Here is a 22,283-nt window from a genome sequence, read left to right as displayed (position 1 = left end):
TTGTTTTAATCATGTTAGGGTTCGTGATGGTCGTGGGTGGCTGATGTGACATGAAAATGTCCCATCTGATTTGTTTAACTTTAGTAAGTTAGTCTATTTTGAAACGTTAGTCTAATAAATTAATTGGTTCTTGTGAGTCGTGTCCATGTGTCTTCAACGAACTTGGGTACGAAAAATGGATAAAAACAAGAGAAAGACATACATGAAGCCCATTATGGTCATTTGGTGTAAGGAGACCTGGAAATAAAAGTACAAAAGAGAGATCATAAAGCCTTAGGAAATTGGGGAGGTGCCAACCAAAGGTCCGATGGTCTAGGCTATATGTGAACGTTAAGCGAAATAACTAAAGTAAAGGAAAAAATCGACATCGTCAAAGTTAGGTTTCGTGAAGTTGTCTTGGTTCAACTCTACAAGATGGTTCGTTTTATAATTGGACATAACTCCGATCAAATGTTAATTGTGATCGAATGTTCCTCATATCTCCTTGTCAAATATGAGAATGAGTTATATTTCAGACACACTTAAAATATTGATTTGAGAAGAGAAGATAAGAGAAGAAGCGAGTGAATCCAGTGGGATGCTTCTTTCTTCGTAATTCTAGACCCATTAGAGTATTTCTGAAATCAGTATTCCAAGTGTGCCGAGAGTATAATTCTGATTTTAGAAGAAAAGAAAAGAAAAGAAGAGAATTAATTTGATTTTATTTATTTGGAATTCTAGACAAACTAGAATATTTTTGAAATCAGAATTATATTCCAAACACACTGGGGATACTGATTTCAGAAGAAAAGAGAAGAAGAGAATGAATTCACTCAGATGCTTCTTTCTTCGGAATTCGAAACACGCTAGGATATTTCTAAAATCATAATTATATTCTAGACACACTTGGAATACTGAGTTCAGAAGAGAAGAGAAATAAGAATGAATGGGCTTAAAAATGGGATGGATTTGAGTTCTTTAGATAGGAATCGAAGAGGCACATACTTTTGGGATCAAAGGACACAACCTTTGGAAAAGGACTCAACTTGATATAACCGTCTCTTTCATAGTCAACATCAATTTGGGACGTTAGATTTGGCTCAATCTCGCGAAGAGAACGTCTGACATTAGATCAAAATGTAATGGTGCCCTACAAAATAAGATATAAGTCGTTAGATGCATAATCCAGACTATCCCACTTCATGCCTGAAGCGGGTGACATGCGAGCCGCTGGATCCTCGCGGAGTCAACACTTCTTAGATTCGTCCCACCAAGATCCTGAAACCTATGACGTGCAACCGTACTAGATGTGGACCATTTCCGCGGATTGCATGCGAGTCGTCAAGATCTGGGCGTGATCTCTTCGCCCGAATGATCCCCAAACAGACTTGTCCATTTTTCCGTTTAATCCCTAGGTTAACCGGACTTCGTCTAAACTTTAAACTTGGATTCCTCATTCCTTCGGAATCGGATTTGAGTGATTCTTAGCTCTAAATTGAATAGCTTGGCGAGAGTAATGCAATGGTGTGTTTCATTTATCAATTTGATAAGTCAGGTCGGGCCAAAATTAACTTCGATACCAACAGAGGCAATGATATACTCAATTCCTTAGAACTTAGAGTGAGTAAAATTTTATCTCTAGTAAGAGTCTCAATTGAACCTTTATTGTGGTAATTATTGTAGAGGTCACAAAAAATTACTCTATTTTAAATTGACCATATAATTGTCCTTGTCATCATATTTTATTTTAACCAATATGAAATTTTTTTGTAATATCTAACTTTTTTCGTATGAAATTATCAAATGACATTAGAAAATTAAGGTATTAGATGTTTGAATTGAAGAGCTAAAGTAACTAAAAGGTCTTTATTTTGTCATGTAAAATGATGCAGTTGAAGATTATCAAATAAAACTTGACACAAGAAACTTTTTTTTTTTTGTTGAAAGGCAATACATTAACATAAAAAGTCTCTTACAATAAACCACGTAGAAAATAAAAACTACAGTAAGTAAAGCAGTAAAACAAAATAACATAACAGAAGTAGTGCTTCAAGTAACTTTGATTTGTAGATCCGTCTTCATTCTGTAGCTTGCGCATCTGGCAACTCTTCTTGATTATGATATGATATTTGAGCATGAGAGTCCGTCTATTTGATTTAAAGATGAAATTTTTATCTAACTTCCTGTAACACTTAATATGGATTAAACATACACCCAACATTTCAAGAAGAAACAAGGGTGTCTGCAAGATGGAATCAAATGAGGATTCCGGGTTATCCCGCCAGTATTCTCCATATAAAGAGATCATATCCGATCGAATTCTACAATGTAGAAACAGATCAGACACCTGGTAAATGGGATCGCCGTCATAGCCCGAGTATAAATACCCAGCTAATCCGACAAACGATCGCAATCAAATTGCGAAAAGGGGTGGAAGTGAACATGTTATGAAATTTAGATTAAGAGTTAAATCTATATGCAAATCAAAGACAAATATAATCAACAAAAAGTGAGCTGGGAGATAAGCAACTTTAACTGCACGACAGAGATGGCGTTTAATATTCAAAATAGATTGTCGACCGGGGTCGAAGGGAAAGTTGAGATGAATGCTTTTTCTTACTGGTCTGATTGATAGGCTGAAGTGGCCAGCAACTGGACAATTAGTGTTCCTATTCAGATAACGGTTCGAAACATTTGCAACTAAATTGAATAGCCGATGAAACTGATCACAATTAGGACGATAACATTTTAACACTATATAACGACAAAGAGAACTATGCTCGAAGAGGGCATAAAGTTTCAGCATGACTGGAAGACAAATAGAATCGAGGTCCGGTTGAACAATTGAGGTGTATGACATCCTATCGTAATATTTGTCGTTCCTAACTCTATCTAAGCCATTTCTATGGAAAGGAGAATTGAAACCAGATAATAGGTTTTTCTCAAGTATGATGCATACTATAAGGCACCTAAACAGAGTGAAATCAAGGTGATTTCTGATCATGATTTAGTGGACATGCAACTAAGTACGGAAAACTCAAAAATATGATGAGTATAATCCAAACCAGATATAAAGGAAATGAGATTAACTTCCCTGCTAGATGATATCTTTGGAGAATGAAGGTTTTTCCGATGTCCTCGTAGATTTAGCTTCTAATCGATGGAAGTTAGGGTTTTTGCTTGTTGCTACTTCTTCCTTGATGTACTAGCTTCTGCCGACTAGCTATAAGACCGGCTAAAATTTATGTGTATAGAGAGATTTTTCGTGAGAAGATCGGCCCTGCTGTCTCGATGGTACCTTGCTGATGTATGTAGCACACTGTGGTTGCTCAAATTAAGATTTGAGAGCGTTCATGCCTATTCGATTACCCCTCGACTCGTCTGTTGAGTCTAGACCCACATGCAGGTGATGATTAAACTGAGTACCACTCGTTTGTTGGTTTTTATGGTTTCCAAATTGCCAAAACCAGAATAGGTTGGATTGTCTCTGAGTTTTAATGGATTTAGGGTTTGTTTTGGGTGGTGATGAGACATGAAAATGTCTCATTTGAATCTCCTAACTCGGACTAGTTAGTCCATTTCGGGCAGTTACTCTGATGAATTTAGTGTTTCTCTTTCCCAGGTCTCATTTACGGAGTTCGATGCAAAAACATCGTGATAAAGACATTCTTGAGGGGCATTTTGGTCATTTTAATGACAAGGGTATTCTGGTAAATAGTAGTGTTCATGTGAAAGTAGAGTCCAATACGAATCTATCGGCGAAAGCGGAAGTGGAATCGGAGTCCGAATCAGGGAGACAGTCCAAGTCAAAGTTGAAGTCAAAATCATTTGACCAAGTCATTAAGTAAACACGTGGCAGCATTTGGGGTGGCATTGCAACTTAATTTCTCTACTGTGAAGCACCATACCTTTCTTATTTAATTGGGTCAAAACAATAACGTGTGGACAGCCAACATGCCAACCCACGATTGGTGGTAATTAAAGACTATTTCTCTTCTTAATCTTATCATTTTTTTCTTATAACCAGGCAGGGATAAGAAATTAAAATAAAGAGGGAAAGAGAGGAGATTTTATGGAGATAATATTTCAGAATCAAGAAGGAAAGAGCAGATTCCGTTGATAAAAGGAAAGAGAGAATAGAAGGCAAGATTTGAAATTCTAGAGAGAATGGAAAGAAGGATTCTACAGATATTCTTCTCTCTCTGGAAACAGAAATTTAAAGAGAAGATTGAAGAGGGAGGGCTGGAATTGGAGGTAAACCGAGATGGATAAAGAGATGTTAGAGAGACTTGACAGGAAACAAGATTTTGGATATTAATCATGGATAGCTGGAAAATTCTTATTCTTGATCTTATTGCTGAAAACAGAGAGAGAGGGAATCGGCCATAGGTGTATAAAAAGGAACAGAGCTTCATCAAGAAAAACATCTCGGATTTGGGGAGTCGGCCATTGTAGGAATATTTTCGAGAGCTAGAGAGAGAGAGAGATATATTCTCTCGGCTATAAGACACAGAGGCTTTTTCATCAATCAGGGGTGGAGCTCTCATTGGAACCGAATTGAAAAAGAGAGAACTCATCATCAGCTCTCGGTTAAGAAAGAGATAGCTCCTCACGGCCATTAAAGGATAAGACCGAGTTAGAGAGAGAGAGAGAGATTACTGTTTGTAGAGAGAGAAAGAGATTAAATTATTTAATCCATTGAAATCATCTTTTTCTTCTTCTTTCTTTCTTGTTTCTGTTAGAGATAAAAAGAGAGAGTTATAGTATTGTTAAAGAGAGAGAAAGAAAAAGGTTAGAGTGAGAAAGAAGGAGAAAACAGTAGAGAGACAGAAAAACCAGTCGAGGAAAATAATTTTCTCACCAGGAAACCGTTTCCGGGAAGACGAGAAAATTATTTTCTCTAAGGGTCTGTTTGGCTGCGCAGAGGGAAATTTAGTGAAAAAAAAGGTGTTTTCTTCTCCGAATCTTTTTCTTTCTTTAATGTTATTAATTTTTATCTCTCCCACCATGATTATGATCTCTTTAGTGATGAGTAGCTAATTTCTCTAATCTAGGGTTAGGATGAAGCCTTAATCTTGTATGATAGGATGACATTTTTCTCACGATAAATATATTCGATGTGATTTGATAGATAAATTTAATTTCTTTGCACTTATTTTATAGTATCTCCTTCATTATTTATGCTTACAATTTGATGTTACATGTTTAGACTTAGAGTCTTTAATGTATCATGCTTAGGGTTTGATATGTAATAGTTGGAGCATCTCTTGAATATTTGTCCTGAAATTAAGGTATTAGATGTTTATGTCGTTTTAAAAGATTATAATTTTCCGAGGTTTGGTACGAATGGTTGCCTTCCCTTGAGTTATAAGAAAAATATTTGATTGTGAAAAACTAGGTCATTTTACATACATAATAAGGTGGATTCTGAAACCCTAGGTTTCCTCCTCATAAGTTTCTTCATTAATTATATTTCCGTTGTTTTAATCAAGTTTGTTATTTTTATCGTCTCATCACAAAAATCAATTTCCAAAGTAAATCCAAATTAGTTATAGGAGTCAGAATAGATTGACTTAGTCTCTGAGGAACGAACCGGACTTACCGGAATTATCACTTGACGCCCGTGCACTTGCGGGTGGTGACCTATTTAGGAAACTTTCTAGGCCCATCAAGTTTTTGGCGCCGCTGCCGGGGACTAAGTTTAAATTTGTTTTATCTTATTTCTATATTTGGAAATTTTTATTTTTGGTAAGTTTTTATTTTTGGACACTTTGACTTGCTTTTCCATTTTTGGTGTGTAGAACGCTAAGGAGCGAAGGAAAAGGCGCAACAAGGAGAGGAGCTCAAGAAGGAAAATTTACATTTTATTTTTAGTATTTTTTTATTTTTGGTGAGAGAGAGACTTTTAGACTTTCTAGTTTTTATTTTTGGTATTAAAGTTTTGACCCTAAATTGGAGGGCTTTATAAATTGTAACCGAAAACCAAAACGAAGCCTCGGGTTCGAACACTCACGGGAGAGTGGCCCGGGTCGTCTGCAAGGGTCATCGCCCGTCTTGAACTGGAGGTAATTTCTCTAATCACCCACGAAGCCCCTGTCAGTGGGTAATTGTGTGTTTTGTGTGCCTAATTGCTTGATCGAATTGTTTAGTATAAGCATTCTAGTACGGGCAATAACCCAATTGAAAGATAGGAGACGGATTTCATCACCGATCTCTTGCCCAAATAGGTAACAACATTCACGATCCCAAACTTCACCTAAAAATCTAAAATCTGAATTAGACATCAGCCCCTAAGGTTTCGAGCTCATAGGATCTTTGAAACAATTCAGGGACTTAATTTTTATTTGGGCATTCCTCAAAGGAAAGTGTTAATCAATTCTTTAAAAGGTCACCTCGAGAAGAGGCAACGCTACCGAAGGTTGGACGGCTATCACAACGTTCATCGTTGGTCGTCACCAAGAATTGTTTGACCGTATTACTTTGACAGAGTAACCCTCATAACAACTATAGTTCAAGCTTTGCAACGAAGTAGGAGCTGTCTAGAATTTTAGGGTGAATCTGACCAACTTGTCTGTCTAGATTCTGTTTAGGTTGTTTGGTGGAGTCAGACTGATTGTGCTTGCTTTCCTCTAGGGTCTTCGTAGTGATTCCTCGGTTTTCGATTTAAAAAAAAAAAAAGTTTTGTTGAGAATATCCTTGGTCATTGGGCTCTAGTTTATGCTCGATAGATATCGTGATAAGAGAGGTTGTTTCATTAGTAGAGAAACTCATCTAAGTAATCTTCTAGCCAATCTCTCTTTGAGTGACACTATGGGTGAAAATCTAAACCAAGCCAGGGATGGAAATCCACCTATGACACTCAGGGATTACATGAACCCTACTAGAACATGTCAACCATCATGCATATAGTTACCCCACTCCACGGCTCACTTCGAGTTAAAGCCGAGCAATATCCAAATGCTCCCACTCTTTCGTGGAGTTGAGAACGAGAATCCCTACCACCATGTTAGGGATTTTGAAGAAATCTGTGGGACTATAAGATTCCCTAATATGTCTAATGAAATAGTGAAGCTTAGGTTGTTCCCTTTCTCTTTGAGAGAGAAAGCAAAATCTTGGTTGTATGCCTTACAACCTCATTCCATTACTAAATGGGAAGAATTAAGCAATTTGTTCCTTCTGAAATTCTTCCCTAAACACAAAACTATCACTTTAAGGCAAAGTCTTAACAGTTTTGTGCCACAAGAAGGAGAGTCTCTTTATAACTATCTTGAGAGGTTCAAAGAACTTGAACTACAGTGTCCACATCATGGTTTTGAGAAAATGAGACTAGTCCAGATTCTTTATGATGGACTAAATTATTCAACTACATCCATGGTAGAGTCATTCTGTAATGGCGGGTTTATCGGTAAGAGTGCTGATGATTGCATGGCCTTTTTAGAAGAATTAGCTGAGAAGTCCCACCAATGGGAAACTTCTAGAGGACCTCCTACTAGGGCAAATCCTACTCCAAGTAAAAGTGGCATCTTTAGAGTTGATGAGTCAGAACTTACACTCGCTGCCATGGCTAGAAGAATAGAAGCCCTAGAGCTTGGTCAGCCTAAAGCATTCAGGGAGGATCCCACTCAGGTCATGAGTGTTGGAAATGAATCCACCTCTTATCCGTGCTTCGTCTGTGGAGACCCTTCTCATATAGGGAACAAATGTACCCTATTTCTTGGTTCTGCTGAAAAAGAACAAGCTTATGTCCTTTACCAAAACTCTAGGCAAGACAATCATCAGAAGTATGACCCTTATTCTAACACGTATAATCCAGGTTGGAGAAATCATCCCAATTTCTCCTGGTCCAAGGGTCAAAATCAGGAACAGCCTAGTAGTTCCATGAACCCTCTTGGGTTTAATGCTCTTAGGAATCCTTATGCTCAGGGTCAATCTAGTACCCAATATCCTTCTCAAAACAGTGAGTCTTTAGAGGAAACCATGAAGCAACTAGCTAAAACCCATAAAGAGTCTATGCAACAGACCAACCAGGCTATACAACAGACCAACCAGGCTTTACAACAGACTAACCAGACTGTGCAAGAGACCAATGGGGCTGTAAATAGTTTAAGAACCGAGGTAGGTCAACTTAGAGAAGCCCTTAGGCAGAGAGTACAGGGTATGTTTCCTAGTCAAACTGAGCAAAACCCAAAAGGTACACTAGGTAAACAACCAATGGATCAGGCCAATGCAGTAACCACCCTTAGAAGTGGTAAGGTAATTGACAATAAGGTAAGAGTTCCCGAAGATAGTGAACTAAACTCTGAGCAACCCACCTTACCAACTAGTGTCCCTAGTAAAGAGCCTAAGAAGGCTCCTGAGTCTGAGGAACCACCTGTAGTGCTTGAGCCTTACATTCCTAGAGCCCCGTATCCTCAGCGTCTCGTAGAGCCAAAGAAAAAGTCTCAGTTCGAGGAGATAATGGAAATATTTAAACAAGTCAACATTAATATTCCATTACTAGATGCAATTAAACAGATCCCAGCTTACGCTAAGTTCCTTAAGGACCTATGCACTAGAAAGCGTAAGATGAATGTGCATAAGAAGGTCTTCTTAACTCAACAAGTGAGTTCTATCATCCAGCAAAACCTTCCACCTAAGTACAAAGATCCAGGAAGTCCTACATTACCTTGCACTATAGGGGACCATAAGATCGAGCGAGCTTTGTTAGATCTAGGTGCTAGTGTTAACCTTCTTCCTTACTCTGTGTACTTACAATTAGGTTTAGGAGAAATAAAACCTACTTCTGTAGTTCTTCAGCTGGCAGATCGGTCTGTCAGACGACCACGTGGCATAGTAGAGGATGTTCTAATAAAAGTTGGTGAGTTTATCTTTCCTATAGATTTCATCATCCTAGATACTAAACCCGTTCATGATACCCAAAGTCAAATCCCTGTCATTTTGGGTCGACCATTTTTAGCTACATCAAATGCTGTCATATACTGTAGAAGTGGTCTTTTAAGATTGTCATTTGGAAATATGACGGTGGAGATGAATATTTTTAATGCGGGACTTCACCCTGATGACATAGATGAGTTCAGTGGGTTGAACTTGGTGGAGTTATTAGTTCAAGATGCATTACCAACAACTCAATCGAGAGATCCTTTAGAAACTCTATTGGCACTTTTATGCTTAGATGAGGAAGCTAGTATTAATGAGATAGAAAACATATCAGAGTCTACTTCCTTATTAGTATCTGAGTCGATTAGTTTGCACACCTTAGAGTCACCACTTCCATCGTATGAGTCAATTGTTAGTTCTGACGAAACTTTTGAGGCACTTCTAGAGGAGCGAGAAGTCGAGGACATGTCATTTTCGGTATCAACACCGCGTTTTATCCATAATCTTATGGATAACCGTGAAACTCTTTCCAGAAACGAAGATGATGAGTCATGGGTGCTCAATCTATTAAATGAAAGTGATGACTCGTTTGACTTAGGTGAAGATCCAGAATTCTTCAAGGACCCTGATTACATCATGATAAAAGAGATCACTGAAGGTTTATCTGAACCAATTTCTAGGGAGTTTGAGTCGGGAAGTCAGGTTATTCCTTTGGAAGTACCCAACATACCTGTTTTGGAAACCGCTAGTCTAAGTATAGACGTCTTTGATAGTCCTCAAGATCCTCTTGCATTGTGTCCATCGGGAGCATGTTGGGAAGTTTGTGCAATCTCTCACTTGGTTTCTCCTCCCTACAGAGACCCTTTCTATCAGGACTATAGTTCTGCTAGTCCATTGCCAAACTTAACGACTTTATTATCGTCTAAGTTTGGGGATTCTTACCTGATCACTATAGTCTCACGGGTACTGCAACATATTTACACAAGTGTGAGACTATCATTCACTAATCACTTCGTGTCCTGGGTAGATCCTCAGATGTTTCGCCTATTGGTTTATGGAGCTGTTACTTAAGGTTTGTTGAAACATCTGTATCGTCTGGCTGAAGACGTTAAACTTAGCGCTTTCTGGGAGGCAACCCATGCATAGGACTTCTAAATCTGGTAACATCTTTTCTTACATCCTATTATTTTTGCATAGTCTTCAGAACATTGAGGACAATGTTCGGTTTAAGTTTGGGGATAGGGGATTGAATTTTTTGCTAAGTCCTTATTTCAAAAATTCAAAAGGGTTTAAAATTTTTCAAAATTTTTTATTTTTGGATTAAAAATGTGAGTCTAGTTGTTTTTGCTTGTTAATAGTTATAGAGTCTAGTTGGTTGTACTACACTTTTGCTAAAGGTTTTTTCCACGAATTTCGAGTCTTGAGGTTGTCTGTGCACTAGCCATGTGAGTGTTAGATAGGTGAAGAGTTGACTTTTCTGAGAGAACTTAATCGATCATTAGTGGAGACTTAACCTATGTGAGATTCTGAGCCTTTCTTGTTGTTTTGAGTGATCTCTTCTGAGCTAATTCCGAGTAGAGTGAAGAGCTACTCAACCTCGCAATATTCATTAGAACTCATTTGATCTCTGGAGTTCAAATTTTACAACCACTAGGGATGTCGTCAGGAAGTAAACCCTTCTCTTGTAGTCTGAGAAACTTGAAAGCAGTGTCAACTAGAGGAAAATAGATCTCATCCATCATTTAGAACCCTGAGAATTAGACATGAAGCAAAGTGGAGAAAATTATACCCAAGGAAACTGTTGAGAAAGTAAGATGTGTATTTTGATTTTGATCATCAAAAAAAAAAAAAAAAAAAAATAGAAAAAAAAATGTTTATGTAGTTTTGTTTAAGTGTTTATCCCTTGAAGTAGTTTTTGAAGATTTGAAGACGTCGAGTTCTCAGGAGTTCTCGTCATATCCTCATTAGTGTCTATCGACCTCTAGGAAGCATTGTTAGATAGTTGATCAGGTGAGAAGAGTTGGTTAGCTTTCCCATTCCGTATTAGTGGTTGTTTCCTTTCTATGAGATCAGTCGTTTACCAAAAATTTAGTCCGTCTTTTGTAATGTGTTGAGTTTTCCTTCATACTCATACTCGCACATTGAGCGAACCATTTCTGAGTGACTTAAATTTTTGAGTGTATGACCGTGAGGCAGCAGTCGAGGCGAAATGTATTGAGAAAGTAATCGAGGTCTTGTCTGTTCGGAACTGAAATGATGCTCATATTGGCTGGTCACGTGCACTTCGGGTCTTGATTGCTAGTGAAGGAATTTTTAACATTTGTATGGTTTGATCGACTTAGATTTCATTTCCATTAACTTTCGAAAACTTACCGGATGAACATTTTTAGTCCATACCATATTTAGACCCTTCTGCATTTTTGAAATTTTTGAATTTTGTGGGTATATTCACTGCAAACCCTCACGAGACAAAACTCGTCCTCTTGGGGTAACCTAGAGGTTTAACGGCTTGTTGCACGTGCTAAGTGCAATCATGATTCCCTACGAAAGTGGTGAATTGGTTGGGTTTTATTTTTCTGTTTTGCTCGAGGACTAGCAAAATCTAAGTTTGGGGATGCTTGATGAGACATGAAAATGTCTCATTTGAATCTCCTAACTCGGACTAGTTAGTCCATTTCGGGCAGTTACTCTGATGAATTTAGTGTTTCTCTTTCCCAGGTCTCATTTACGGAGTTCGATGCAAAAACATCGTGATAAAGACATTCTTGAGGGGCATTTTGGTCATTTTAATGACAAGGGTATTCTGGTAAATAGTAGTGTTCATGTGAAAGTAGAGTCCAATACGAATCTATCGGCGAAAGCGGAAGTGGAATCGGAGTCCGAATCAGGGAGACAGTCCAAGTCAAAGTTGAAGTCAAAATCATTTGACCAAGTCATTAAGTAAACACGTGGCAGCATTTGGGGTGGCATTGCAACTTAATTTCTCTACTGTGAAGCACCATACCTTTCTTATTTAATTGGGTCAAAACAATAACGTGTGGACAGCCAACATGCCAACCCACGATTGGTGGTAATTAAAGACTATTTCTCTTCTTAATCTTATCATTTTTTTCTTATAACCAGGCAGGGATAAGAAATTAAAATAAAGAGGGAAAGAGAGGAGATTTTATGGAGATAATATTTCAGAATCAAGAAGGAAAGAGCAGATTCCGTTGATAAAAGGAAAGAGAGAATAGAAGGCAAGATTTGAAATTCTAGAGAGAATGGAAAGAAGGATTCTACAGATATTCTTCTCTCTCTGGAAACAGAAATTTAAAGAGAAGATTGAAGAGGGAGGGCTGGAATTGGAGGTAAACCGAGATGGATAAAGAGATGTTAGAGAGACTTGACAGGAAACAAGATTTTGGATATTAATCATGGATAGCTGGAAAATTCTTATTCTTGATCTTATTGCTGAAAACAGAGAGAGAGGGAATCGGCCATAGGTGTATAAAAAGGAACAGAGCTTCATCAAGAAAAACATCTCGGATTTGGGGAGTCGGCCATTGTAGGAATATTTTCGAGAGCTAGAGAGAGAGAGATATATTCTCTCGGCTATAAGACACAGAGGCTTTTTCATCAATCAGGGGTGGAGCTCTCATTGGAACCGAATTGAAAAAGAGAGAACTCATCATCAGCTCTCGGTTAAGAAAGAGATAGCTCCTCACGGCCATTAAAGGATAAGACCGAGTTAGAGAGAGAGAGAGAGATTACTGTTTGTAGAGAGAGAAAGAGATTAAATTATTTAATCCATTGAAATCATCTTTTTCTTCTTCTTTCTTTCTTGTTTCTGTTAGAGATAAAAAGAGAGAGTTATAGTATTGTTAAAGAGAGAGAAAGAAAAAGGTTAGAGTGAGAAAGAAGGAGAAAACAGTAGAGAGACAGAAAAACCAGTCGAGGAAAATAATTTTCTCACCAGGAAACCGTTTCCGGGAAGACGAGAAAATTATTTTCTCTAAGGGTCTGTTTGGCTGCGCAGAGGGAAATTTAGTGAAAAAAAGGTGTTTTCTTCTCCGAATCTTTTTCTTTCTTTAATGTTATTAATTTTTATCTCTCCCACCATGATTATGATCTCTTTAGTGATGAGTAGCTAATTTCTCTAATCTAGGGTTAGGATGAAGCCTTAATCTTGTATGATAGGATGACATTTTTCTCATGATAAATATATTCGATGTGATTTGATAGATAAATTTAATTTCTTTGCACTTATTTTATAGTATCTCCTTCATTATTTATGCTTACAATTTGATGTTACATGTTTAGACTTAGAGTCTTTAATGTATCATGCTTAGGGTTTGATATGTAATAGTTGGAGCATCTCTTGAATATTTGTCCTGAAATTAAGGTATTAGATGTTTATGTCGTTTTAAAAGATTATAATTTTCCGAGGTTTGGTACGAATGGTTGCCTTCCCTTGAGTTATAAGAAAAATATTTGATTGTGAAAAACTAGGTCATTTTACATACATAATAAGGTGGATTCTGAAACCCTAGGTTTCCTCCTCATAAGTTTCTTCATTAATTATATTTCCGTTGTTTTAATCAAGTTTGTTATTTTTATCGTCTCATCACAAAAATCAATTTCCAAAGTAAATCCAAATTAGTTATAGGAGTCAGAATAGATTGACTTAGTCTCTGAGGAACGAACCGGACTTACCGGAATTATCACTTGACGCCCGTGCACTTGCGGGTGGTGACCTATTTAGGAAACTTTCTAGGCCCATCAGGTGGCTAGGGTTTGAAGATGAAAAGGAGAAGGGGAGAAATGTTAGGGGTACATGGCGATTCTCTTTATAAATCAGTGATCTCGGTCGATCCTTTAGTTATCCTTCACTGATTGTGATAAAATTGAAAGCTCCGAACTATTTTCCCCAAATCTGAGCTTATCTTCCTTCTCGATCTAGACAAATAGGGTTATTGGAGTCTTAAAACTTGGAGTCTTTGTGCTGCTTATACTATAACTGATCTAGTTGCTAAGAGAGTTAGTGAGATCTAAAGATGAAGATGGGTGAAATGGGTGAAAGTGATTTAGGGTTTGGGTTGAAAGGGGACGAAGGAATCGCCTTGGCTGACGTCAGGCGGCACCTTCTCACTCCTAAAAAAACCCTCAAGCTTGACACAAGAAACTAATCCTTTGCTTTTTGAATTTTACATTGGGAGATGTTATTACGATGAGTTCATAGAAACATGGTACATAATGAGTTGTAGAAATAGATGACTTACGCTCTGCAAGACAAGAAAAAAACACTGAGTCATATAAGTTTTATGTAATAAAAGTCTTTTTCTAAGACATTGTTTTACTATATTTCGAAGAGTTAACCATCAGAAGGGAAGAAATTTTTTTTTATCAACATAAGTCGAATAATCTAACTAGAATCTGCTCTACGGTTAGAAAGTTACTCGAGTGTAATTGAGTGTTGAGTGGCCGCTCCTATTTGTTATTATGAATTTTCACTCTTCACCTGTAAAATCAAATGGAGTCTAAGTTTCTTTGCTTTCTTCGTTGTAGTAGTTGAAAAAATAAAAGGTAAAAACATAACGGACCAGTATTCATGTTATCCCCCTTTAGAGATGTTTCTTAATAAAGTTAACACATCTTGGTACAACAAAATGAACAAACATAATTGCTCACAATGAGTCAGGTGTTAATGCATAAACGTTATAGATGAAACAGATTCCTCGACTAGACACTCAACCAATGAAGGAATGACATACCCCAAGGACGTTAGTCGTACCTTGCTCGGGTGGACCTTATACTATTTTCTTATCGATTTGCATGGCCGACCCTGAGTTGTTAGTGGCCCGAAGCAAACAAAGAAAATGTGGCCCCATACCATATATATATTTGAGGTGTATATTGCTTGTACTAAGGCACAATGATGGTTCGATTTCAAATGTGTAATTGATTGTGGCCGCTGCTTTGGAGAAAAAAAATGTGTTCTTAGAGTATAAAATTTTGACTGGAAAAACTCCTACCACCAGTTCTCATCTTCATACTCGCAAGGGTCGTTGACATACTGCCATCGTCTACAATCCTTCAAAGGAAATTTAGATCTTCTTCTTCATCTCCTCTCACCATCGACCACCGCCACCACTCACCACAATTCGTTCTCTCTTTTCTCCCTTTATCTTTTGATTGTTTAAGGGGAATCTCTTAAACTAAATCAGCGTCTCAGCGAAGAAACCTTCCTTTCGTTGGAACGGAGAGAGACATAGAGAAAAACGGAAGAGGAAAGAGAAAAATGATGGTGGTGGTCATTGATTTCTTCTCTTTTTCACACCATTTAATATACCTTTGACATCGGTTATCGTCGTCACAAGATAAGTCAGCCAGTTCTTCAAATGACCTAAATAGTTGATCATAACGAATAAGATCAGGACTTACACCCCAATCTTCACCGCCAACACGCATCTTTGTGTGTGCTCTCTTCACATCTTTTCTCCATCGACGTAGAATATACTTATCCGGAAGGAGATCACAACTATTGTTTACCATCACATACATAGCATGTCTACACAGTATACCTTTAAATTCGAACATACAACAACTACATGATATTGCCTGTTGCGGTTGACTAAATGAAACAGTGAATGTCACTGTTTTACGATATTTTTCTCCAATCAAAACCTGATCTAGTATGTCATATTCTACATACTGGTGTAACTGACGAACTCCCCCTAGAAAAAGATATAACAACGAAGTTAATTCTTGTAGGAACTGTTGGAATTTCTTATTAGTGTAGACTGCTTGAGCTAGTTTCTCCATCCGAAATCTTGTCACACACAGAATCATCTGTGAGTATGATTTAAAGTTAGCTAATGCTTCATTTTCTACTTTGTCTCTTGCTGCACGACCGTATTGCTCAACAAATTGGTGCAAAGATGTTTTATGATGCACATAACCATCAAAAAATGCATTTACACCTTCACTTCTTTGTGTACTTGACATACCGGCCCAAAAAGAATTCTTAAGGTATACTTGGACCAGACTATGTCTTAAATCATAAATTTCATAAAGCCACCTATATTGATGCAAATCATACTTTTGAATCATTTCAACCCAACCTTGCTCAAAATCAATTTCGTACTGTGAATCATATACCAATTCGTGTATTGTCTGATTAATAGCCTCATAATTTTTATTACTACCTAATTTTTCAGGCAACTTTTTTAGAATATGCCATAAGCACAACCTATGCCTAGTTTTAGGAAACACTTTTGCAATGACAACTTTCATTGTTGCGTTTTGGTCGGTGATTATTCTTATAGGATGACAGTCATGCATGCAAGTAAGCCAAGTCTCAAATAACCATTCAAATGATTTGATATCCTCATGTGAGATTAGACCACAATCAAGTAAGATTGTTTGACCATGATGATTAACTCCAACAAATAGAGCAAAAGGCATGTCATACCTGTTAGTTAGATAAGTCGTATCGAATGTGATCACATCTCCAAATTCTTTGCAACATTTCCTGCTCCTTGCATCTGCCCACAACACTCTTTTCAGATAACCATGTTCATCATGGTCCATACGATAGAAGAAATCGTTATTTTCCGTCTGCATCTTCAAAAAATAACTTTGTAGTGTAACAACATCACCTTCCCCAAGACGGGTTCGCCTAAGAGCATCTACATAGTTTTGTGCATCTCCTTTTGTGATAGGTAAATTTTCATACCCATGTGCCTCTTCAACAATTACACCGAAACTCTTATTTGTTCGAATTCCCGCTCTTTCGTGAAATTCTAATTTTCTTCTAACGGAAGGATTAATGACTCGATTGCATTTGAAGAATCTAGATTGGGTAGGACTAAGAACATGGTTATGTTCAAGCTCTGATTTAGTAATACTCCATTTCCTATCTGCGCCAAGAGTGATTCTGATCAAAACTTTACAATTTGTATGACACTTTGCTCTAGGTCTCAAGACATTTGCAGTTTTGCTAGGTCTGTTTCCTTCTCGACCACAAGTGAAAGCAATGTATGCAACAACTCCTTCAACATTTCTTTTACTACTTCGCCTCCGGATTGGGAATCCCATTATATCCCCATACTTTCTAAATTTTTCGTACACTTCGTCGGGATCATCGTATTGTGTTCCATATTGGAGGGTCGTTCTTAAACCCTCTGAACTAATCTCTGAACTATCCACGTCTTTTTCAATTCCATCAAAATCTTCTTCTACCTCTAAATCATCATCCGACTCTTGTACAACTATAGGCTTTCCACGTACATCCTCCATGTATGTTATCTAATCTACAAAGTAAAAGAAATAAGACATTTCAAATAAAATAACATGAAAATGTTGGAAATACAAGACATTGCATGAAATGTTAGAAATACAAAGATCACATAGTTTATGTAGTATCCTTTACATACCTTATGGAAGAAATTTTAACAAGTAGACTTCAAATGTTGAAGAAAGAAGAACTTGAAGTTATTTGATGAAAAACTAAGTTTTTGAAAGAAGAAGGAATGTTTAGAAGAAGGATGGGTGTTTAGAATAAGTGTGAATGTTATATAAGTCTGGAAGTTCAATCAAAGATAAAAAAGTCCAAATTCGAGATTCAATATAAGCCGTTGATTTCAATGGCACAATTGAAAATAAAAATTAAAAGGCCGGTCTTTTGGTAATTTAACTATCGATTTGACTTCTCTGAAAAGTTAAAAAGAATAAAAAAGTACCGATTTGACTTCTCTGAAAAAGTAAAAAGAATAAAATTATAGATTTTACAAGTACCCACAAAAGTAAAAAAATCTGGTTGGTTATATCGTTGATATTAAAAAAACAATTGATTTGACCCTGTCCGTTTAGAGCTAACGGTGGTACACACCTAGAATTTATCTCTCTCCTAATACTCATACCTTTAATATTAAAAATAATAAAATATTTTGTCTTTTTTACAACTCAGCAAGGGAGTACAAAATGGAGTATATGTTTGGAGTCCCCCTATCACTCCCGTTTATTCTTTTGCAAATGTGATCCTTTTGAGACCCTAAGCATTCTGCTTTCCTATTTTTGAGGCCCTTACCGTAACATGAGGTCCACTTGGTATTGGAAAATGCTAGGGGTGCTGGAATCTTTCGTGTGTAATCTGATGCATTCTTTATTGAGACATAAATCTTAATTTATTAATTGAATATTTTGTCATAAATATTACTTAATTATTAGTGATAGTTTTCTGCCTCTTCTGGTGTAATCTATAATTTATTAAATTTGAGTTAAACAAAGTAAATGTGGGGGAAAGATGGCGATGCCATGGTGGTGTATGACAGTAGTCGATATCTGTTGCTAGTTGTCTGAAACAATGGTTGCAGTGATATTAATGGCCTCCTACGTGTTTCCATCCTACCAGGATCCAAAAAAAATTGAGTTGACATTTCTTCAGAATTACCCGCTCATACCCCCAAAGCACGGGATTCCATAAATTAGGGGGGGGGGGGTTTTGGATTAGGACTTTCACAGACTTTCATAGACAAAATGTTCCGTAGACATTTCAAGACATTTCAGATGACTTTTTATAGACAACATGTCTTCATAGATATTTTCAAGACATTGAGTTTGTAGACAAAATAATATACTAACATTTCAAATATATATATTTTTTCTGACTTTCGTAGACATCTATGAATATTTGTGGACATTTGTAGACATTTGGTAGACATTTATTATTTTAATATTATTATTATTGTTTAATCACATGAAATAATATATTTATACTAACATTTCAAATATATATATTTCGACTTTCATAAACATCTGTGAATATTTGTGGACATTTGTGGACATTTGGTAGACATTTATTATTTTAATATTATTATTACTATTTAATCACATGAAATAATATATTTATATTAACATTTCAAATATATATTTTTCGACTTTCGTAAACATCTGTGAATATTTGTGGACATTGGTGGACATTTGGTAGACATTTATTATTTTAATATTATTATTGTTGTTTGATCACATGATGGACTTCAAATGTCTCTTGTTTTTTGAAAGACATTTTGGCTTCCAAATTTGTCCCAAATCCTTCACAAAATCCATCAAACTACGAAGTCCACCAAAGTCTAGGACATTTTGGAAGACAATCGAATGCCTCGGACTTTCCTAGACTCTCAAATGTCTGGATTTGAATGCCTAATACTTTCGTGGACTCTCAAATGTCTGAATTTGAATGCCTCAGACTTTCGTGGACTCTCAAATGTCTGGATTTGAATGCCTCGGACTTTCGCGGACTCTCAAATGTCCGCGAAAGTCCTAATCCAATACCCCCCCCCCCCCCCTTAGACTAGACACATAAATCACCTCATCTAATCTCTACTCTCTAGATCATTTGTGGAGCCAAAGTTTCCTTTTGGTGAGGAGAAGGTTTCCTTTTGGTAGTGGTGCTCAAAAGGCCGGCCCCGCCTGGAATAAAACGGTCCAGGCCGGGCCCAGCAACCCTGGCTGGAATAGCTTCGGGCCGGGCCGGTCCCGGGTTGGCTAAACCTATGGCCCAACCCGGGACCGTGACTTGACCCAGGCCAGGCCTATCGGGCCGGGCCAAACCCGGGTTTGACCAGGCTAATCTGTTTTTTTTTTTTTTTTTTTTTTTTTCTATTTTTTAATATGAAACTCAATTAAAACTTAACTAATCCTAAAAGTATATTAAAAAGAAATATAATATAAAACTATTTGTAATACTTAAAAGAAAATAAGACTTATCACGTAGTATTAAAGTAATGACTATTTACCTAAAAAAATCGAACTTACCTAAAGTAAATTAAAACAAAATGGAACTTACTTAAAAAATATAGTATTTACTAAAAATTTCTTCTCTTACTCGAAAAGAAAAGATTTTCTAATACTTACACAAAAATGGTTTAATGAAACTTACCTATATTCTTTTTATATTCTCTAACTTAAAAAGGAAAAGATTTTCTAAACTTACATAAGGAGATGAATCCTTAACATAAATATAAATATTTCTTTCTAACTCAACAACTTACTTAAATTTATTTTTAGATAAGATTTTTTAAAGCTTACCAAAAATTTCTTCTCCAACTTAAGTTTGTTATATTTTCTAAATAGGATATAAATGATTAGGAGGAATATAAATATTTAAAGAAAGAAAGAAAAATAAAAAAAAATAAAAATTGCCGGGCTCAACCCGGGCTTTTCCGGGCCGGGCCTAGACCGTCGGGTCCAAAATTGAGGCCCAGCCCGGGCCCGGGACAGAACCCGGCCTGGCCCGGCCTTTTGAGCACCTCTACCTTTTGGTGAGGAGAACGGTACGACACAAGAGAGACGGAGGAAAGACGCGCTCATTTTTTAGACACGGAGGGAAAAATTAATTTTATCTATTTATAATCTATTATATTAAAACAGCTCAGTCGGTTATCCAGGAGATAAGTCTGACCGTTCATTCTTTGTGTAGATTGTGTATCCGACGGGTGAAATTATTTCAAAATCTATGACATTTAAAATTTGTGTAATTAAGTTCCCCAATATAGGTTATTTTAGTCATTACCTAACAATAACAACTCCTATCCCTTTTTTCTCTCCTTTCTCCCACGATTTAGATACATCCCATGTTTTTAGATACTAATAAGAAGTTACAAACTACCCACTAAAGCTCTTCCTTTCCAAATTCCTTTCCAAGTATTTCTCTCTGTCTCTCCTCCCACCTGTAATCCCCCATTACACCCACTTCCTTTCTAAATTAGTTTTAGCAACTCCTCTTTCTCTCTCAAATATAAATGTCCAACAATCTTTCGATACCCAAAGTAAAAAAAATAGTATCCAAAAATCTCCACTCTTTGAAATTTAATGTTTTGTTGCAAATTTAATGTCTTTCTAAGTTTTTTGATATCAAATTTCATTTTTGATTTCAGGTTCTATTTTCAGGTACCGCAAATTATATAGTTTGGGACTTAAAGTAATGGACAGTAGCCTACTGAGATGAAGAAGCAAAATCTCTTAATTTGTCCCACATTTTGAATCACATTGAAACTTCTTTAAATTATCTTACTCCTCTAAATATCTTATGATTTCCTCATTTGTCTAAATTGAACTCATTTGTCTACAATGCTCTCACACTGTTAGTGTTAATTCTGCTGATAGATTTTTATTTACTTTTTACAGGTATTACATTATCAAAGAAAAAACATATCAAAGAAAGAACAACAACAAAAGAAATTTTAGCAAGTTTCCTCTCCTTAGAAATTTTACAATTACAATTTGTCAATTTTTTTTATTGTTTTTATATTCTTTATCTTTTACATGTAACTTTAAATTTAAATAATCTCCTCCTCACATAATTTCTCTCTCTATTTAATAGATTGTCGTGTTTCCTTCAGAGGTTAGATTAATTTCTCTTAATGTATGTGTTTTAGTGGAATGATATTTCTATGTCTCACCTTCTCATTTAACTATGTTTTTTGGTCTTTAAAGAGTGAAATGATCCCTCTTTTTAAAGTTTGTGTTTTTTCACGATTATTCTTTGTGGTTTTCTTTTTGTTATATTTTTTTTAATATCTCTTTGTTGTATTATTCATTTGGTTTGATTGGTTGCACTTATTTGATCATGTGCGATCATTTATCTAAACCACAATCAAATGTACTTATAAGCATTCAATCTAATTTTATCTAAACCACACTCAAATGTACTTACAAGCATCCAATCTAATAATTTTTATTTCACATCAAAGTGAATAGTAAACTTAGAATATTTTTTCTATTATAAAAGATTTACCGATATCTATACTAATTTCTGTAAATTCAACTAGGTGGCCACGACCCTATCTCTTTGTTCAATTATTCATTCAGTTTGCAACATTTGTTGTACTTATTTGATCATGTGTGATCATTTCTCTAAACCACACTCAAATATACTTATTCCAATCTAATAATTTTTATTTCAGTGAATAGTGAACTTAGAATATTTTTTCAATTAAAAAAGATTTACAGATATTGATACTATTTTTTTTAAATTAAACCGAATGAATGTATGTTTTTATTTCAATGAATAGTGAACTTAGAATAATTTTTTCAACGAATCACTATTGAGAAATTATGAAGTTGTTTCATATATAGTACTCCGTATGAGTTTTCTCTCTTCAACTAGGTTCCCACCGCGCCCTACGGGCGCGGTAGATCCCTTTTGGCTAACGCCGTCAAGATAGAATGTAGCGAGACAATTTATTTATCGCGGTCGACTACATCTAAGCGGTGCACATATATCGGGTCAATGCATATACCAAGACGTCCATACATCTTAAAATTCATTTTTAGGACATCTATGATTACAAAGAGACCTGTAATTTGCATAGAATATGCGAATTAAAGGTCTCTATAAAATAATAGATGGCGTGAAAAATAAATTTTGAGATGCATGGACGTCT

The 22,283-nt window shown here is 36.3% G+C and overlaps 1 protein-coding gene across 1 annotated transcript; it reads right to left on the bottom strand.

The window, feature by feature from the left end:
- Positions 1-14,113: 14,113 nt before the first annotated feature.
- LOC147568117 (protein FAR1-RELATED SEQUENCE 5-like) lies at positions 14,114-17,136 on the bottom strand. Its single transcript, XM_086659022.1, has 2 exons — positions 15,188-17,136; positions 14,114-14,120 (listed from the first exon to the last, which is right to left on the bottom strand). Exons 1-2 carry the CDS (start codon positions 17,134-17,136, stop codon positions 14,114-14,116), a joined length of 1,956 nt encoding a protein of 651 aa, XP_086515148.1.
- Between the last annotated feature and the right edge of the window lie 5,147 nt (positions 17,137-22,283).

Source organism: Eschscholzia californica, unplaced genomic scaffold, assembly GCF_041429995.1.
Source record: "Eschscholzia californica isolate CP2 unplaced genomic scaffold, dmEscCali1.0.p SCAF_1, whole genome shotgun sequence".
Classification (NCBI taxonomy): domain Eukaryota; kingdom Viridiplantae; phylum Streptophyta; class Magnoliopsida; order Ranunculales; family Papaveraceae; genus Eschscholzia; species Eschscholzia californica.
Note: the sequence above shows the minus strand (reverse complement) of the source record. Positions and strands in the feature narration are given on the sequence as shown.